This window comes from Amblyomma maculatum, chromosome 1, assembly GCF_055883805.1.
Source record: "Amblyomma maculatum isolate TAMU_Amacu chromosome 1, ASM5588380v1, whole genome shotgun sequence".
Classification (NCBI taxonomy): domain Eukaryota; kingdom Metazoa; phylum Arthropoda; class Arachnida; order Ixodida; family Ixodidae; genus Amblyomma; species Amblyomma maculatum.
The window spans coordinates 126,701,489-126,721,909 of NC_139344.1; the positions used below are offsets into that span (position 1 = coordinate 126,701,489).

General features: G+C 46.0%; 1 protein-coding gene and 1 long non-coding RNA gene across 4 annotated transcripts in view; one reads left to right on the forward strand and one right to left on the reverse strand.

Moving 5' to 3' along the window:
• The window catches only part of Zasp52 (Z band alternatively spliced PDZ-motif protein 52), a 94,375-nt gene that overhangs the window by 42,016 nt on the left and 31,938 nt on the right, over positions 1 to 20,421 (reverse strand). The window contains exons 2-5 of one of the 2 annotated variants that reach the window (XM_084588955.1): positions 8,522 to 8,673; positions 5,601 to 5,721; positions 4,635 to 4,804; positions 1,836 to 1,921 (exon numbers count right to left, since the gene is read on the reverse strand). In XM_084588955.1, the coding sequence (XP_084445081.1) occupies positions 1,836 to 1,921; positions 4,635 to 4,804; positions 5,601 to 5,721; positions 8,522 to 8,673 (529 nt within the window). Of the gene's footprint in view, positions 1 to 1,715; positions 1,922 to 4,634; positions 4,805 to 5,600; positions 5,722 to 8,521; positions 8,674 to 20,421 lie in introns of both variants that reach the window. The other variant, XM_084588954.1, reaches the window with a different exon arrangement.
• The window catches only part of LOC146203882 (uncharacterized), a 29,688-nt gene that overhangs the window by 1,944 nt on the left and 7,323 nt on the right, over positions 1 to 20,421 (forward strand). Inside the window, exons 2-3 of one of the 2 annotated variants that reach the window (XR_014703923.1) lie at positions 1,861 to 1,970; positions 3,986 to 4,146. This is a non-coding gene — a long non-coding RNA (uncharacterized LOC146203882). Of the gene's footprint in view, positions 1 to 1,860; positions 1,971 to 3,985; positions 4,147 to 20,421 lie in introns of those variants that run through there. The other variant, XR_014703924.1, reaches the window with a different exon arrangement.

The window sequence follows — 20,421 nt, forward strand, 5'->3', positions numbered from 1 at the left end:
GGTATGAACAACAAACTTGTGCTCGCTAACCGCCAATTTCAAAGTTCGGCACTTATTTACGACTGAGTCCCCCATGAATGCGGCGACTTGGCCGCTAACGTGCAAAAATAAAAACAAACGACAACCCTGTTAAGGCGTCTAGCCTCTAAAAGTAAACTTCTGAGACTTACCTTCGGCCTGCCACGAGATATTTTTTTTCTCTTCAGGAAAGGAATAGAGCGATTATTCTCTACTGGTGTTATTAGCTACGAAACAACACACACGGACGTGCATCATCTCGCTCATTCGCACATGACCACGAACACCACACGGTAATTTTTTCGTGTTCACATGGAAGTACGCCAACTGAGAAGCAAAGGCATCACATGTTGAAGGTATCCATACAGGCGTCCAGAAAGCTGGGCACGCATGAAGAAAGAAAATGCAAAGTGAAAGCCCGGAGCAGCCTACCCGGAGCCTTCGCCACATCGCTTCAGTCTGCACCAATATTTCACCCTAACTAAAAGGGATTTTGTCACAGAGTTTGCTTAAGATATGAAGCTTTTGCAAACAGCGTGCGTTGCAAGCTCAGTTATTTTTCGCCTTGAAAGAGACAGTGTCAGGAAGTCATGCAGGACAAAAAGATGCAAATCATGCGGTCGCACGTTTCGAGCTGTGCAGGTAAAGCAAGCTACACACTCGCCACACCGAATATTACCAACACGATGACACTTCCTTTATTTTTTCTTCCGTTGACTTGACAGAGCCGGAGGCTGAAGCTGTATTTCAGGATTTCTCTTTCTTAATAAAAACCACCAGAAGCAGCGCTGTCGATTCAAAAGACGCAAGTCAGCAAGCATCGCAAGTACGACATGATCGCAGCGCAAATTCAGAAAGTTCCTGAAAGCCGCGCAATGTACCTCCTTTCGCAAGCTACAGCGTACAAGATTTCAGAATGCAGGTACCTAGAACACGCCTTTGCACTAATGTTATAAATAGATATCACGTAAGGAAAGGCGATTTGCAATAAGTTTGAAGGCTAATTTAGTTTTCGTAGCGGTTCGCAAAATATTTCTTTCCCTGTATGTCTTGCTTTAACCTTGGTGCAACTGCCGTACAAAAAAGAAATAAAAAGGGTGGTTACCATGGTGGATCCTATGTTCAGTCACTCATGTAAATATTAGAAGAATCGACATATATGACAATTGCTTGGAAAATGTTTCAGGACACGTAGGCGTTACGACAACACTCCTTTGTTTCGGAATACATTTGTGCCAGTGGGCACCCCTACCACAGATGTACAGGTGGTCGCCATGATAAAATTAAGTTACATTAAGTTACGTTACTATTGTGCGTGAGTGCGGCTATAAACAGAAAGAGTGCAACACTAAGGATGCAACTAGAATCTTGAGGACGAAAAATGTCAATGTTTATCGTTCAACGAATTTACGATCGCAAGTAATTTTCCAGTACCGACTATGCTTTCTAGCGCTTCCCTCAAAGGTCCTGTCCCTGAAGTAAGCAAAGAGCTTTCTGCTCTAAACTTAGGGAGGGGGGCACAAAATCTGCCACAAACGTTTTGAACATTCTTATGCACTAGCAACTACTGATCTCAGCCCCTTATTACATTTCATTGAGAACTCTCGCCAGAAGGCAGCGCGAAGTTTTTGCCTTGTTGAGAAACGTGCAAGTCACATGTTAAGTGGACGGGCAATTCATGCGTGGAACGCACAAACCTGTGACGTCATGCGAGGAGCGCAGGCAGTCATCGTCATCGCCGAGCGCGGCCAGCAGCTTGCGGAAGGCGAGCGATTGCGTCCGCGTTTCGGACACACTGATCAGGTCGCTCTCATCACCTTTTGGGTGCTTGTCTTCCTCCAGGACCATGCGGTATACGGCTGAATCCTTGTTCAGTGGCTTGTCTCCTTTCATGAAGTTGATGCTGCAGCAGAAGGAGGGGCGCCAAGGAGTATTTTAAAAGACGTCCACAGGTGAGCATACAAGTCGTCGTATAACTTTTTGGAGTCTGTGCCCGCGCGGAGGTTTTATATATGGGGACCCTTTGTCAGCAGTAGAGAGTACAATCTGCGAGTAACAGCCTCTGACGTCAAACCTGTGTTGTGAGGTTCACATGGCGCTTCTAGACGTCCGAAACAGCTAGAAAGGTAAAAGCGGAAAGGAAATAAAGTTCAAAGGAAAGAGAACCAAAGTGATTATCTCTTTGTTACGGTATACAACTATGCAGCGGCAACTAGCTGCAACAAAAGTGCTGCAAGAGGTACAAAGCTGTGAAGGCGCAGAGTTCTTCGTAAGCATTAAATACGGAAGGAAACCGACATTGTTCCAAGCCATGGGTTTCGGTCACGCGTACATTGAACCTTTGTTTCTGACAAAAATTTTACACCCTTATAGCAATGATCCTCACAGCTTCTACGGACTCTACTGTCATCCATTAGACCTCTTGTTTTCGCATATAGAAAAACTATAGACTGTCTATAGTCTTCAGCCTATAGTCCCCTTTGCCAAGAATAAAACGAGCAATAAAAGAATAAATCAGCCAACCTTTTTTCATTCATTTAATCATTTATTCATCCTTCATATCATACCCTACTGATGTCCCGAGGCAATAAATATCGATTAAAAAAAAAAAAAAACGAGCACTCGCCAAATAAGAAAAAAGGTATTTTATCAGGCGGTCGAAGCAACATCAGAATGACGTCGTCAATGGCCGCACGAAAGAAAACGCCTTGGCGGAACATTGTCACACTGCAAAGCATGGCATCATAACTTTTGGAAGTGCTGAGGCAGATACATAACTAACTTTTGGACATACATAGTTATTACGTTGCGCTAGTCGACACTGTTCCATCTGCTCAGGTCTCCGGACAGGAAGGTTCCAATAAACACAGTTGCAAGTAGCGTTTATCCCGTCTACTTCTCTCGTGTATGTCTGCCTCAGCGCTTACAAAAGTTATGATGCTATACCAATTAGCCCAACAACCTGGTTAAAGCAAACCATGGTATCGATTGGGAACAACGTCTCAGTCATCACGACGGAAAAAAATATCTGCCATCCCGCCTTCTTCTTGAATCGCTGCTCATTCAGACGACGACACGTGTTTTAAACTGGACGCGGGAAGACCTTCCCGAGACACGCACGCTCATTCCGCCACCTATCTTTACAGAAGCTATCAGCTTCGTTCATCAGCTTTCATTGTGAACACCCGCACGGGGCCCGAAACGTCAGTGTATTTCTTTTCTTTGTTTATATAATTTGGCGAGTATTACTTTAATTATTGCTGTGTTTCCCCCTCTCCAGACGAATTGCCGCCAAGCACTGAACTACAAAGTCCTCTTTCTTTCCTCTTGTATGTGAAAAAACTATTGATTATCCGTGGACTAAAGTCTACAACAGCCTTATTTTCTGTCGTCTATAGACATTCTTAAATGTGTAAACAGTACATGTCTATAAATGTCTATAAATGTCTAAGCAGAGCGTGACCATGAATCTACAGACTTTATTGACAGAAGTGTACGACACTTCATGGACTGTCTGGAAAAGTTCGTAACTGCAGTAGCAAACGCGGTTGCATACTGGTGAGGAAAGCAAGCGCCCACAAGTAGCATATGTGAAAAATTTTATCGTAACGCGGGATCAGGCATGTGGATAATTAGAGACCACTCTTCGCACCTCTATACTTCTTGATGTTTGCTTCAAGTGAGGAATCGTTTTTTTTTTCTTTTTTTGGCGATCTTCGCGGGTTACGGGTAGAACTCTCGCGTCTAGTGCATTGTGCCTTGTCGGTAAAAAAAAAAAAAGGAAGAAAAACAGAAAAAGGGGGTATTTCATGCGGTTTTCCAACGTTGTTCTGGTATGCCCTGCCCTTTTGTAAGACTGGTCACCCGGTTACGTATTTTAGTTAAGCATTTTTAAAGCAACGTTTCTTACGTGTCCCCCTTCCCTCCTCCTCTCTTTCCCTCCTTCCCGTTTTCTTTTCTCTTACAGCAGTGGCCTCGTCATACCGTGGTCGTAACCGGCGCATTTGTTTATGGGGAAGTTTTATGGGCGCTATGTAAAATAACAATAGGTCACAAGCTTAAATGAGGCAGACCAAATAAAATGCCAAACGAAGAAGAAGCGGTAACCCCGTACAAACGCCGTGAGCAACATCGATTCTGTCCATTGACATTTGTTGTTTGCCGTTGCAACCACGTACCCACGGCTCGTAATAGCAGCGGTGTGAGTTAACAAGCATGTCCACCACAGCAGCGCAAGAAATCGCGCGTTATGCTGAACTAGCCCTTAAGTGTTTATAATATGGGACATAAATTGCTGCCCGAAATGAAATTCTACTGCTACTTTCGAAAGCAGTCGGGTCATGGCTTTTGACGCAGCACCGCCTTAAAGTAGCAACAGCTGTTATTATATACCCGTATGACTGTCAAGAGACTTGGCCCACGTGTAAGTTGTAACGGAGCGCAAGGTATTGATGTGCCTAGCACAACAGTCCAATACTGAACACAAGCGTGACGTGCTTGGCGTAATTTCCAAGCTTTGAAGTTCCTGTCAGTACCGCGATAAGTTCTGCTTGCCGGCCTATGAAGTCCGTTAGCGGTACGCAGCGAAGCCTCCAAGGCGTGAATAGTGCGCTCACCCAACGGCGCCGGATGTGAGCACCTCCGTCTGAGCGGACAGCGTGTCGGCGATGTTGTTCATGGAGTATACGGGCATTGGTGAGTTGTACTGGTTGTGCACCACGGCTTGCATCGTGCCTCCGAATGGCTTGGCAGCCGTGTTGTGTCCCGAGCCTATCGGCTTGTAAGGCTGCATGGAGGGAAAAGAAAGCCACCCATTGCACACATCTGCCGCTCTTTGTGAACGCCACTTACCGCTTGAACTAGAGCCCAACCGACACGACATCGAACCCTAATGTTCTCTTGTGGGCATTCTGCACTCATAGCGATGATAATGCCGCCCACATTGATTTCCTTCGAGCCTTCGAGCGTATAGCTTCAATCCTGAGTTTGTCATTGAGCTATACTACACGGTTTTTGTCTTCTTGAGTCGGGTACCTGTTCTTTCCCTACATCATGCTTCCAGTATACGAATGCAAGAATTAAAGTAGGCCCACTTTTAAGCGACTGTCTCAATTAATGCTTTCCCTGTTGTCTTGTACGATTAGCTCATATCTCTCTTTGGCTCCTCAGCAGCATGGCTTCGTTATAGAGAGTTACGTACGTTCAACAAGTGATACAACATGACTGGGAGCTAGACTTCAAGGTCGGTTTGAGAAATACATTCCTGAGAACTTGTACAGATCCTTCTGTGATCATTTTTCTAAGCTTAGCCTTTAACACTTGTTTGTCCTTGTCCCGCCGGTCACCTTTCCAGGCGTCCGAAATCGACTTCAGGAGGAACCTTGCGTGGTTCATTTAGTCGTTCCATTCCGGCGGCTATCTCGCGTTTATTTGGCAACTTTGAAAGGATTTAGTTCAACAGCAAGTTCGGTACTTTCGCATTTCTGGCTGCCCGTCCCAAAAGGAATTGCTACTTGTTTTTTCGCGTTTCTCCGTCCCAGTTCGAAGGAACGGCGTTACAAGGACTCCCGCAACGGGCTCACCTGCTTGTTGGCAGCCAGAGATGTCTTCGTCACCGGGGCCGGTCCACCGTTGCTCATCGGTCCCGGCTTCGGCATCGATCCGACTGGCGTCACCTTAGGCTTCCACGTCATGCTGGCGCCCCTGCAAGTGTTACATTTTGCTAAAGCTTAGAGGCCGCCGCTAAAACTCTTACATGCACGTGGTGACAAGCGCGGTTCCCAGCCGCTCTGAAAGGGACTTTTAATGGAGAATACGTATTTCCAAGTGCCTTCGCTGAGGCTATATTTCGATGCGCCGAACGCTGCTAGTTCCAATAAAATGCCGACTGCTTATGTCAATGCACCTTTATTTTTTTTTTTTTTTTTTTGCCTTCAAGGCTGCTTTATGAAGCTCGTAGGAAATCCGACACCAAACTTAAAAGAAATTCATAGACGACCATGTAGTGCCACTACGGCGAGAACGTAGCCTGATTTTAGCTTTTCTGTCTTCAAATTCTCTTTTAATGTTAGCTTTTCAGCTGCATCTTCGAAATTTTGCGCACCTCCTCCTCTCTCTTTCCCCTCGCACTCTTCCGTTCGCTCGGCAAGTGGTGGTGTCAATACGAGCGCTGCAGAATTTCTCCTTCCCGCTAGAGGTGCTATCGCCTCCTCCTTCATCATCCTCTCCCCCTCACCTTCGCTCTGGCACTCCTGTGCTTACCCCTCCGCCTGCCCACCTCTCTGGACACGACGTCCACAGCAGGTTTTACGAATACGATAGTTATGACGATAAGGGAGTAAAATATTCATGACAGCCCGAGTGGTGTGGCTTGTTGTAGGTTCCGTTTGGCGGATGTGGCTTAACTTCCCAAAGCGACTCAGACAATGAGGAACGCCATAGTGAAGGGCTCCAGAAATTCTGACCGTCTGGAGTTCTTTAACGTGCACTGCCGCCCCGGCCGAGAATGAACGTCGAGCGCCCAATTGTCACTGCGCCATCGCAGCGGGCTTGTTGTTAACTTTTCTTTCTTTAGAATGATGCGCAGTAGTTCGCAGCACATCAGGCATTGCATGGTCTACACTCAGTCCTAAAGTCATGAACGCGAAGCCCTGGCCATTTCGGAAGCCAGAGCGAAACATGAAACACCTGAGCTCAATCCCTCCAGTTGTGTTAGAAGAAATGTTGCCATTTCCGGGCGAGCTTCGATATCAGAGCAGAAGACGACTCAGCCAAAAGACTACACATGACGCTCTGACAGGATGAAAACTCCCTGAGCGGAATCGGCTGGAAGGACATCGCACCACCTCCAAGCTTCAACTGCGTGTAGGGGTGACGCGCGCTGTAATGAATAGTCAGGAGAGCTCGTATCCTAGCACTACTAAGCTAAAGAAAAATGTCTTCACGGCACATTGTTCAGTAACTAGAAACCGAGCTCCATCACCTCAGAGAGCGCATGCACGCAAGCGAGCACAAAATCAGCCTCCGGAAGTGTTAATGAACCGTTTCCTCGGAGCTTCCTTCTTTCTCTAGAGTTCTTAGGTGACCGCCTATTACTTTTCCTGCGTCCGGAGAACACGCCTCACTGTGGAGGCAGTACAGACGCAAGAGACAGCGACCGAAATTAACCAGACACGCGCGGCACCGCCGTCTCGTCGTCTTCTGTTACCACGCGATTTATTTTTCCCTTTCTCGCTGCTCCGCGAGATGATGCCGTTTCAGGGCCGTTTCCCCGGTTGCTCTCACCATGCCATGACGGTGAAACGCAAACGACATGCAAGCGACACGGAGTATACAACACGCCAACATCGTACAATTGTATGCGGCTGTCTCGCCTGCAGAAAACAAGAGATAACTGCCACGGCAATTAATTAGTGTAGTATTGGAAAGCGTTATTAAACTATACTAAAAATTACAAACGCGTTTTGCTCGCGCTGTTTTTTGTGGCCTTTCTTTTCTTTTAACTCTCGTCCCTTTTTTTTTTTTTTTTTTTTTCTCGAAACTCTCATTCCTTAATTGCAGTCTCTATGCCAAGCAGAAATTTCATCACTTCACTATACGCTGGCTGACGTCTCTCCTCTTTGTCCAAGACCTTTCCCCCAAACTTTACACCGCCCGACCCCATGGTAAACGGTTCTCAGTCTGGTCCAGGGAACACAGCTCTTTGGGATCCTCTTTGAAACCTGCGGTTTCGAAAGCAGTCGTCTTTTCACTGAGTTTTTTCTTAGCAATTAGCCGCATTTTGTCTTCCGTTTTTTGTTTCATATTTAGCGTAACGGTTCTTAAGCGACAGCCAATCCTGGTTTCAGGACCCGATGCTCCTATTAGAGACGTGGTATAAGAGAGGAGTTTGGAAAGCGCTACGGGTCTCATGGAGGCGAGGCTTCTGGCGATGCTTTGGCTTCTCAGCGGCCTGCCTGAGACATGCACCACGATGATGTATAGATATACACCTATTTTCTGGCACTGAGCTATCTATAGCCGCAGATGCAACGCGTGCCACAGAAGAGGCCGGAAATGTTTGCAATTGATGTTTCATTTCAGGACACCTCTGTATACTTCGGCCAATTTTGTCGCTTTTCGATATTGTACAATCAGATCTGTCTGCGAGTTACCTAATAGACCGAATGCGAATGGAGCTTCGCCAACATACTGAACTCTACCATACTCATGTGTTCAGGCGCCGACATTGCCTTATCAGCTGCTTTCGCTCAGATCAAGGACCACACTAACACTTTGTTCCCTAGCTGTATCACTTGAACAACAGTAGTTATGTCCGACTGGTTGCATTTTGCTCCGCCCCGAAACACCCATGGAAACCTCAGAGTAACCTGAGTAAGCATCCACATAGTGCAAAAGTAGTAGCACTTCGGGCAGTTTTACTTTTTTTCTGCCGACGCAACAAGACGTCTTTGAGAAACATCGAAAACTAGCAGACCCGATCAAGATAGGCGCCCGAGCTTACCTCGTGACTTGGAGCTCGAGGTAGTTTCCGGCGCGCATTATGGCGTCCTGGGCCTCCTTGTGTCGCAGCTGGTCAGTTGACTTGCCCTGGATGCTGATCAGCGCATCGCCGGTCTGCAGGCCACCCTTCTCCGCCAAGCTTCCGGGATTGACCTGGGCGTGATAACGCAGAGCAGTTTCATATATGTGCAGGCGTAACACTTATGCCGAATGCTGGGGAAATGGTATTTTAGTGCATGCGTCGGCCTTCCCTCGAGGCTCAGTACTGTTGCGGCTTTGTGAGAGCGACTGAAATCACTCAGTAAAGGCATTCCGATGTGGAATTGTGTCTGAGTTTAAACAACGTTCACATATGTACTTATGTGTGCGCTCATTAGCGCGCTTTTGAACAGTATTTGTTCATTAGACCTACAACATTTTGCTTGTTTCGGTGTTGGAAGTCAACAGAAGGCCTACTTTGACACGGACAGCAGCTCTAGGCAAGAGTTGCTTGAGTTTTTATGATGAAAAAGATGTATACAATGAACGGGTTTTCCAAAGCTCACGAAACAAAGTTTCGTTTTCTCGAACAGTTCCGACTCACTGAATAAAATCAGATTTATATCACTGAAGAGTGTTCCTTATCCCTGCCTTTATTACTGACGCGTTAAGGGCGCAACGATGTGACCACAAGAGAGCAAGCAATCTTCAGTTTGTCAAGCAGCAGGAGTAGCGCGCGTAGCAATTAACTCAGCGTTCCCAGCAGCTAGCTAGCTAGCTGCGTGCGCTGTCACCATAAAGGCCGCCTGACCGTCCTCCTACAAGGCGCACACGTACGTTATCTCGCATAGACTGCCGAAGCTTCCAGTGGAGCGCGCTAAAGCACTCTTCAACCTGCCCGGCGTAACGGAAAACGGGCAAAGAACAAAAGCTCTTGTGCGGCACCGCGCCCGTGCGCTGTATTTTCTGCACCCGCCGAATGCGGCCTGCGCGCCGAACCATTCTTCCACGGCGCACTACATCGCGTCGTCGAGGGCCGCTCGCACACACCGTGGAGAGCCATATGGCGCACTCGAGGAACGACGCCGCAGTATCAATTACGGCCCACTGCTCCCGCGTACTGCTTCTTTGCAGATGGACGGTGGAAAGGGGAGGAAGGCGCACTTGACCGATATCAGCCCCTGCTGCGCCGCGAACGGCTGGCCGAGCGGCTGAGATCACCGGCGCGGAATTTCCGAAACGAACACCGCCCCTTGGCGAGCGTACGCGTCACTGGGCGACCGGTGGCCGCGCGCGTGGAATTCCGCGTGCTGCTGCCGCTGTCAGCCAAGGAGAATGAGAAAATGAGCTGCCCTCGCTTCTTTCCCATGGTTCTAGCGAAGTGGTGAGCGCCGGCGGAGAAAGAGAGCCTGCAATAATCGTTAGGTGCGTCTTTAAACGGCCCGAGGGATGCGCTCCATTAACACGACGCGGTCTTCCTGTTGCCAGACAGAGTGCAGGGAGCTAAGTTAAGAAATAGAATCGCACTGCGCTGGGTTGAGTTTGGCGAAAGGAGAGTGCAAAACCGTGCTCCAAGTATTGATGCGTTGAAAGGGGCAACAGCTTTGGAAAGTCGAAAGCGACGTGCAGTATACTGCGAGAGACAAATGTTTATCGAGTTAGAAATGAAGAGGTTGATCCCGCCAAATGTGTACCGGTTACTCCAACATCCTTGTGCTAATGCACCCGGCAGTTCGGAAAAAAGGAATATGTTTCCGGTGTGGCCTTCCAAGATCAATACGAAGGAAAAATTAGAGGAGTGAGTGTAACACCTGCCGTCTGCCCACCGCTGAATAAGATTTATTACATCGCCGCGCCCTGAACTATGGGGAGAAGTGATGTATCTTTTCCTATATATTTTTTTTTTCAGCACGAAGTCACTTTTCTCTTTTTTTGTGTGTGATGTTGTCTTTAGCCTTTTAATGCTGTGACTACTAGCCACGAACGCAGGTTCCTGGCAAGCCACAGATACAGACAGAGTCATCAAACAAAGATTTCTCCTGTTCACTTGAAGACGAGAGCTGCACACATGTATGCCAGTTCTGAAGTCCCCAACAGGCTATTATCAACTGCATAGCTGTGACTCCATAGGCAGCGATTGAAATGATGACTCGTCTTCCCTGTGCTCTCTACAACGAATAAGGGTTAAAAGTGAAAGGTTTTATGAATAGACTTACGCGGCGCAGCAAAGTATAATGCGTGAAAGTTTACTTAATACGTGCCTGTTTTCTGAAATTTTAAGTTTCGTCATCTTTGTATCGTTTTGTTGACCGCACTTTCCTCTCGAGCACTTTCGTGCAGGCGCGCATCATTGACGTCAGTACTGTTCACGGCATTCACTCTCGTATCCGGCGTTTCCTTCCCTATGTGCGACAGCTCACCTCTAAGCCGCATTTATACCATGCAGGTGTGTAATGTCGGCTTCCGTCGGCTTATATTTTGCAAGAATTGCTACCTTAAACATCTGGAGTAAATGGTCACATTATGACTCACATACCTCCCTATCCTTTCTCTGGTTTCTGATGCGCGATTTTTCTCCCCCCCCCCCCCCCCCACCCCTTTTTTTTTTATGTGACATTTTGGAAGCAACAGGGTTCTGACTCACTTTCTCGGAATAATTCTTGTCTAGTACCACTGATACGCGATCCACGGCTTCCTATACGTGGATGCACTACCAAACTACTGGGCACTGGGGTAGCGTTTTCGCTTTCGTAGTTTTTTTTCTTTACTGCTTGTTCGCTGATATCGCGCGAGAGAGCCAAAGTTCAACGGAGTGATAGCTAGACTTCAGCGCCTAGCAGGAGCAAGGTCAGCAGGTCCCACCTCGTTAACGTCGCATTTTCACATTATCGCATTATACGTAGAAACAGATACCAGCTCTAGTCATCCCGGAGCTCTGCGCTTTATCGTGGACGTTTAGTGATGACTGCATGGTGCATTCATATGTAATGCGACTGAGCATGTCTCAGTCCAATCGTTGCGTGTCCCGCACGATCAGCAGCCACTGGGGACGTGAGCGATGTCTTTCGCTCTGAACAGAACGAAAAAGCGACCATCTCAGCAGGGACTGGATATTTTGCTTCTCGAGGTGCTACAAACTTAGAGGCTTTGTCTCGTTCGGAAATATCTTCAGTTGTTTCCGTCTTTGCAACTTGCTATACACTCGGAAGACGAGAGATGAAGGCCGCACAAGCTCCGGGTATTGACACCTCCCAGCATTTCCTGGCTCCCTTTTAGACAATTGTTTTCACCGGTGGCGCAGCTTCACCAAGCTGGAAGGTAGATGCTACCTCAACATACGCGCAGAGATCTCCGAAATTATTCTGGTGCTGTCAGTGCAACATAACGCTGAATGCACAGTTCGTCACACGCAGCTTTAGTTTCCTGAAAGTGTACCAGCGAGAGAGTGAGAAAACAAAAGTGCATGAGAAAAGTGCACCACCTTATCGCACTAGTGCTGATATTTCCCTGTGACTTTCAAGAATAAAAGGTCATTTGTTCCTAATTCTGGCAGTTGACAATCACTGAACACCGGTTCGGAGCAGCTAGTTAGACATAGATCACTTAAATTTAAAGAACAACGCGGAGACGAGACGTCGATAGAGAATTGTGCAACACAAACCTTGACTACTTTCTTGCACGCTTTCTGGGCCTCGCGTCGTGTCATTCACTTCCTACATGTATCATGACTCAACCCAAACCTTTCAAGTAAGTACAAAACCGGACATGAATGAATCGACTCGAAAACTTCTTGCGCACGCTGTACGTAACACGACACGGAAAACAACTCCCAGGCGAGCATCTCATATTCCCACCAAGCGGTACACCGTAGATTGCCAGGTGGGATGTCCGCTCAATATGCGATCAGACAGCAGCTCCTGATAGAGCCTATTTGTTTTTCGTACTTCGCGGCGAGTTGCATGCTTCGGTCAGAGAACAAGAGGGAACAGTGGGGCAGCAAACGTGTACACACGAGGGCTGATATTGAACCACCTGGCATCGCCACTGACCTCTGACGGGGTCCAGCCGGCGCAGCCTGATCCTCGACCTTGTTCACGCAGCTCGTGGCGGCACCCAGCAGTCTTGCTGTTTTCCTATACTCTCCAGAAATTACCGCAGCTCCCGCCCCCACCTTCCGCCCACGTACGCTGTCCGCAGCCTCGTCCGGGCTCGCTCGAGTGTTCGATCAGCGCTGCGATCCTCCGTACGTACTCCTCCTTTGTACGTTACACAAATATTTGGGGCCTTGAACTGTTCCGCCAGTCATGTTGGTTTAAACGACCCACATACTCGACCGGCTCGCGCAGTCCCATTTATTCGCTTTTACGCTTCATGTGTGTTTTGCAGGTCGCTTGGAGCTACGGGGGAATTCCTTGAATTCTCGCAGCCACGGTTTCCATTATTCGCGTGCATTTCTGCTCGTCGTGAGAGCAGGAAACCCTGCCTCGCCACTGTCATCAAAATGTCGTTATCGCAGTGGTGCCAGCCTTCACGGCCAGTTTGGCGCTCGCTCGCCCGCGACATGCGCAAGATGATGCTCATGCAGCATCATGGGATGCGCAAAAAAGGAAAAGAAAGAAAAAAGTAGCGTTTTAGACTCGCTGTATGACGACAACCGTTTATGGGAAATTAGCGCGAGCTTACCCCTTTTCGGCAGATTACACTGGGTGACAAAACCCAGACAGTTGGCATGCCTTAGATAACGGAAATAATCCACCCATGGGTAGCCATGGTGGTTCGGTGCGCTCGAGGTTTACTATACAAGCGGGATAAAGACAGCAAAGGATTAGCAAGGACAATACATTGCGCTCAAAGGCAATGCATTCTCTCTGTAAATCCCTCCCCTTGTCCCGCTAGTTTTTCAACTTTGTGCGCTACAAACATTTAACTGCAGTAACTAAAGCACCCGTACTGCCAATGCGTAACTCCACTTACACATTCGGATCTTTTCTCAATAAAACCTGCTGTCCAGTGCCACCGTCTTTTTCATCACTCGAGCCTTTTTGCGCATGTCACCTGGCGTCTTTTTCATTCAAGATTATTCAGCGTAAAGTTAATTGCCGTTCATAGCTTTCAAAGCCTTCCTCAAATATGTGCAACCCATTCAAGCCTCTGAATGAGCGATAAAAGAACAAAAAGAGGCACACACGACACTGACTTCCAAATCCACGTTGGCAGCTGCAAACAACGGCCGCGCGTGTCTCGCTGTTTTGTATGGCCCCGTTTTTCCACGCAGGACATTCTGTTGTGAGCCCGTCCAGGCACTAGACGCCCGAGTTTTTCAGAGTGGTTCGTGTTCGAGCCGGCTGCACTCGACAAAATCACCCAACTACCACGAGTTTTCAAAAGCAGAAAAAAAAAAAAAACGACGCTAAAAAATCTCATGTTCCCATCCAATGCACAGACAAGCGTCCCAGTTACGGCAACCTCCATGTACAAAAATTTGCCCTACAGTGTTCGACTACTTCGTTTGTTCCTTATGACAATGATGACTGATGATATCCAAATCACGCATTATTTAGAGAATTCCCTTGTTTCGTTTCATGACGATGACATTGAAGCATTATGGACTAAGTTTAAATCCTGCTGTCACTATTGCATAGACAAATTTGTTCCTGAGAGATTGAAAAAGGTTGGTCGAAGGAGCCTTTGGGTAACCAGGGAGCTGCTCCAGATAAAACGCAGGCTAAAACGCCGTAGAAATTTGAAGCGAATTAATAATGATTTATTTTCAGAGCTAAAACAACCCTAGAATATAAAATTCGAGAATCTCGAGAACGTTATTTTACTGAAACTCTGGGCAGGTTCGCTTCAGAACGCCCCCGAAAATCCTGGCAGTCCCTTGGGAGCAAGGCTCATCAGCGGATTGAGCATTTAGCAGTAGGTGGTAATATGGTTACAGGCAGCAGGCAGATAGCACAAATATTCAACTATCATTTTCAAAGTGTATTTTCAAAGTCAGGCAAGTGTTGCGAAGGTTCACATCCTTGGATGGTGTAAGTGAACTGCTACTATGACTAGACGCGAAAAAATCAGCAGGTTCGGATAAAATTCCCGCCATATTTCTTAAAAGATATGCAGAGCTTATGGGCAGATTTCTCGTCATAATTTTCAATAAATCCTTAGAATCTGGTAAAGTGCCTACCGATTGGCTTTTAGCTCGTGCAATTCCAGTTTTTAAGAAAAGGTAGCCTTCTAGAAATCAATACTTATCGACCTATTTCATTTACTTGTATTTCTTGCAATGTGCTACAGCATATTCTGGTGAAACATCTAAATACTTTCTTGGATGAGCACAGTATTATAAATAAAGCACAACACGGCTTCCGAAGGGGCTTTTCTACTAATACGCAGTTAATTGTAACACTTAATGAATATGCTACAGTTATAAATAAAAACGGTCAGGTAGATATAATATTTCTGGACTTTTCAAAGGCTTTTGACAGGGTGTCACATAATAAATTAATCATAAAGATGAAAGCACTGTGCATACCTCCTGAAATAATCAACTGGGTAATATCTTACTTCACCAACCGAAAGCAGTATGTAGAGGTAGACGGAGCGTGCTCTGAACATTTAGATGTTTACTCGGGTCTGTACTAGGACCGGTCTTATTTAATATTTACATAAATGGTCTCGTCGATTCACTGAATCCAACGGCATCAATTAAGCTGTTCGCTGATGACTGTGTCATTTTTAAAACCATATATTATCTTTCTGATCAACTTGAGCGACACGATAATCTAAAATTGCTAGCAGAATGGTGTGTCCCATGGGAAATGATAATTAATTTTGACAAAACTGTTCACATGTGCCTTACCAATAAAAGACACAGGCTGCAATTTCTTTGCAGCATGGATGGCAAGATAATTAAACAAGTTGAGGAATATAAGTATTTAGGGGTTATAATTACATCCAGGCTTAAATGGACAGCGCACATTGATAACGTGTGCTCTTCCGCTCGTAAGTTTATTAAAACATAAATTAGGTAGATCAACTGCTGCACAGAGAAACAAGGCGTACAAAGCCATGGTGAGACCCTCTTTGGAGTACGCGAGCATTGTGTGGAACCCGCACACAAAGGTAGAAATAGAAAAACTAGAAAAGCTTCAAAGGTTGGCCGTTAGTTTTATTTATGACCGCTATAAACGCCGAGACTCTCCATCTGCCATGTTAAATGACTCAAAACTGGAGTGCTTGAATGAACGCAGAAAACATTTGCGAATTAAATTCCTTAATCGCTTATATTTTTCGAAACTAGGTATTGATCCACAAGAATACATAACTAAACACTCCTCAAGGAAGTCTCGTCATAAGCACAAGCACTACATGAAACCTATTTTTGCTCGCACAGATGTCTATAAAATCTCCTTTTTTCCTCACACGATCTCGGATTGGAATGCACTGCCGCATGATTCCCCACTGCTCGCTCCCGACGAGTGACTGCCTAATTAATTGACACTGTCTGTAATGCGGTGTGTTGTTGACTTTGTGCAGCGTTTCTTTCAACTAGAGTAGTCTTTTGATGCGTGATTTCACCCCATTTAGTTTTGTATAAGTATTCATTGTTGTTTTTTTTTTTTGCGTCTTCTGTCAATACCAATGCTGTCCACGGTCAGTTTTTTGTACTTTGTTTTATACCGTGCCTCTCCTGCTTGGACCATGTTTGGTCCGCAGTATGTGATAAATAAAAAATTAATAGAGTTTAAAGGCCAGTCAGGAATTCAGAGGACATTTTGAAGCTGCAGATATGGCACCTGTCTGGGTGTTAAGTAAACCGATAAACAAGTGTGTGAGTACCACTATACCGCAGCTCATCACGGTCGCAGAATCTTCAATATTTCGTTCTCGTCTTGTTTTCTCAGTTTCTCTGCTTAACAGATAGTCAGCGGCCAAAACCAACAAAGGAGGTTAAATGATATGCGTGCCACTGATATACGACCCGTGGTTTATCGCAGGCGTCAATATCTATGCCTACGCTCAGAAGTTTGTCTTCCGCCGCGTCATTTACTTCTTAGAGATGTGAACTTAGATGAGTGTGCACCGGTTCCTCTGAAATAAATATCTGATTTCTTGAAACCTTTTTCTCGGGCAAGACTTAGTGCGCTTTTGATTGTGCCGCTATAGCAGCCACCCTGCGTCGCTCTGTTGGAATGAGTTTTCGGCTACGAGCCACCCTTGTCAGTGTCCAAGTTAGCCTGACTAGTAACTACAGAAACTCCAGCATAATCCAGAATAATCCGGCTAATATGGGCACCAGCCCACTCCCAGCTTCAGGGAAATGAGGAAGCTCATAAGCTTGCCCGCGGTCTCACTTTCCGGGTAGGCTCTGATCCTCAGTGCACTCTTAGCAGGGACAGGCTAGTCAGCTACAAAGAGATTACAGAGAACTATCGACTAAACGGGTTAGAATACCAACCGGCAGATAGGACACTAAATAAGATCCAAGAAAGCATTTGGAGGCGCTCAAAAACAAGGACTTTTCCGAACCCAGCTACCCTCAGTCAGTGGTACCCGGAGCAATTCTCAGATAGGTGCAAACAATGTCAGAATAAAGCGGATCTGGTACATATGATATGGGCGTGTCCAGAAATAAAAAATTTAAATCAATAGACAAAAACGGAATACTTTTGGGAGACTCTACTGTTGAGCTCAACCTCTGAGACTCAGCTAGGTGTAATCCGACTGGCCGAACACGCCGACCGGGTCCAAGGACTCCAGGCCGTCGTGTAGGCGGATAGGTTTACGCCTATCCTGTATCTGTTGGAAATTTTACCACCACCGGGGATTGTTAAACGTCGTTAAACGCAACGTAACCTACCAAATCAATCATAACGTGTGTGCGTGTGCGTGTGCGTGTGCGTGTGTTTACCCTTTCTACTATATATGGCCCCTGCTATATTTGGCATGAAACACGCTACGCGCGCATCGACGGCAAGCGAGCTGCGAAGACGAGGGCAACGAGGGTCCTCCTATAAGCGATGACGCTGTCGTCGTTTGCGACCCTCGACAGCTTGCATGACGGCGCGCAGAGCAAACAAGGAGAGCGCGGCCGCAGCAGGCTGCAGGGCTGCAGTGTCAGCAGGCGGCCAACAGCTTCCTGCGATACCGTAACACGTGTGAATCACCCCCTCAAATCCGCCCCTTCGAGCGAAGCAGCCGAGCGAAGAAACCCGCGAGTACACGCGCAGAACAATCCGTGGCTAAACATGCAATTACAGCCCAGAATAAATTTACCTAAGGCCGGTTTGAGAAGTCGGGCTTTGTCGACGCGTCGGCTCGGGTATTACGCAATAGCGTATACAACTTGTTCGGTCGAAAAGCCATGCGTACCCCAGTTTCGGCTCGGGCGTTGCTGGAAGTGTTGGGAAGTGTTTTGGTGCGTGTTCAGGAAAGATCCTGATTAGTCGACAGGGTCATGACGTCACAACTACATGCCTTCAAGCGGGAAAGTCAACCATCCCACATTCAAGCTATATGACGAATTGATGGAGTCCAACTGAAGTCAAAGTTGGCGAGAGTGTTCCTCTAACGTGAGTATTCCGGAATTTAGAAGAGATTCAATAAAATAAATTTGTCATCGCCATTCGGGTTCGAACCTAGGCGGACGATGCCCCCTTAGATCTTTATATATATAATAAATAAACCAAAATGAAATCTTGGCCACGGTCAATAGTAGTGAAAAATGAAGACCAACGTGTGAAACAATTTATTGACGTTTCGGCTGTGGAACAACCTTCGTCAGAAATATATATACGTTGTGCATGTGGTGTGAATGAAGCCACACTACACGCGACCCCTCGACTGACTTTCAGGCTGCATGTAGTCTATTCCGTGAAGTCAGACTGGTGTAACTCTTGAACGCTTTTCCTCCCCTGCTCTTCTGTCATCTGATGGTAACACCGCATCTGGGCGATGCTCCAGAGGAGGGGGCAGTGACATATATATATATATATATATATATATATATATATATATATATATATATATATATATATATATATATATATATATATATATATATATATATATATAAATTGATCTGTATATATATATATATATATATATATATATATATATATATATATATATATATATATATATATATATATATATATATATATATATATATATAAAATGGTCGTTTGTTTGTAATGACCTGTTAATGTAATGTGCGTTTGGGATGTTCTCTGATCATCATCATCCTCAGCCGGACCATACCTACTGAAGGGCGGAGGCCTCCATCATATTCCTCCAATTACAGTAATGCAATAAAAATAGAGTAATAATAATTTCAAATGCTTAATTCGAACGCATTCCTTGGCTCATGATTGGCGTGGACGCTGTGGACAGAGCGTGTTCACGAGCTGTCAGAAAAGATAAAAAATATTGCCACAACTGGGTTTCGAACCAGCCCCTGAACGAACAGATCAGCTTCCCTGGGCAGAGGACGAGAACACTGTTGTACAACTGCCACTTTTTTTTTAAATACGGTATCTAATACATTGTAACAACGTTCTTTGTACATAAACTATGTACGGATTACAGGAGAACATCAGACAAACAGGTTGCGCGAGAGGACACAAAGTTAACAAAGCTCTAAACAAGAGGCAACGCATGCAGTACCGCACTAAAAGTGAGTGCCACTCCGGTTGAAACACGGCCTGTGCACACAATTCCCTTAAATGAACAGTCATTCCACAGAAATTGTCCTTTGCAGAAATAACACATTCACAATGTCGGTCCATCAAGCGCGTTTTCCAGAGACTATGTAATCTAATTAGAAAGATATCTAAAGGCTCATCAACAAATAGTTGTGCAGTAATGCATCGCACGGAGTGCGGTGTAAAATCGTCTTTTTTTTTTTTTCAATGTCATTTCCATAACATTTCAAAACAGTATTTGCATTTTTGCAATGAATAAAACAATCATAATTTTTTTTTTTTCTGGCGAATGACACAGGCGGCAATTTACCGTAGTCACAGAAATGCCCTTTTTTTCCTAACCACGTCCTAACGGGCAAAGCCTCAGTATGTAGCTTATAAAGCACATCTTTGAGCACAGTGTGAGAAACATTTCCGCACCCTTTGGAGACATAAATATACTAATCGCTGCAGTCGATCAGGGCCCGCATAAAACTGCAACACACTCACGCGCTGTGCAGTAAACATCGTCGTCTTCATAAAATTCCAACTGCAACGCCTCTTGCGGTGTGCTGTGAACATCGTCGTCTTTATGAAGTTCCATCTGCGGCACTCCTGATTTCGCCTAGGTAAATACGCCATGCCAGCTTCCCGAGTGCGGCCGAGATCCGCTAGCGTAGTGTCGGGCGAATCCACCGCGCGGTGTGAAATAACTCGAAATGCTTTCGCATTACATCATCTAAGCAGACTTACGTGCACCCATGAAATATTTATGGATTTATAACAAAATTTAAAAAAAAATTCGAGGAATGAGAAGGCGCTGTCAAAAGCACTATCGCATCACAGGCTCAATTATGTGTGATGGATTCATCATCATCATGCTGACTACTTCCATTAAGGGGCAAGGGCTTCTCCCATATTCCTTCAATCAACCATATACTGCACCTGCTGCAACCAGTTAATTAAACCCTACAAACTTCTTAATTTCATCCGGCTACCGAATGTTCTGCCGCTCCCTGCTACGACTGCCTTCTCGTTTTGGAATCCGTTCAATTACCCTTAGAGACCATCGGTTAACTTGCCTTCATATTACATGCACTGCCCATGAGCACTTCTCTATTCACACTAAAATGCAATTAACTCGCGGCTGTCCCGTGACCCACTCTACTAACTTTCTCTCTCTTAAGGGTACACCTGCATTTTCCTTTCCACAGCTCGCTGTGCGGTCGAGATTTGAAAT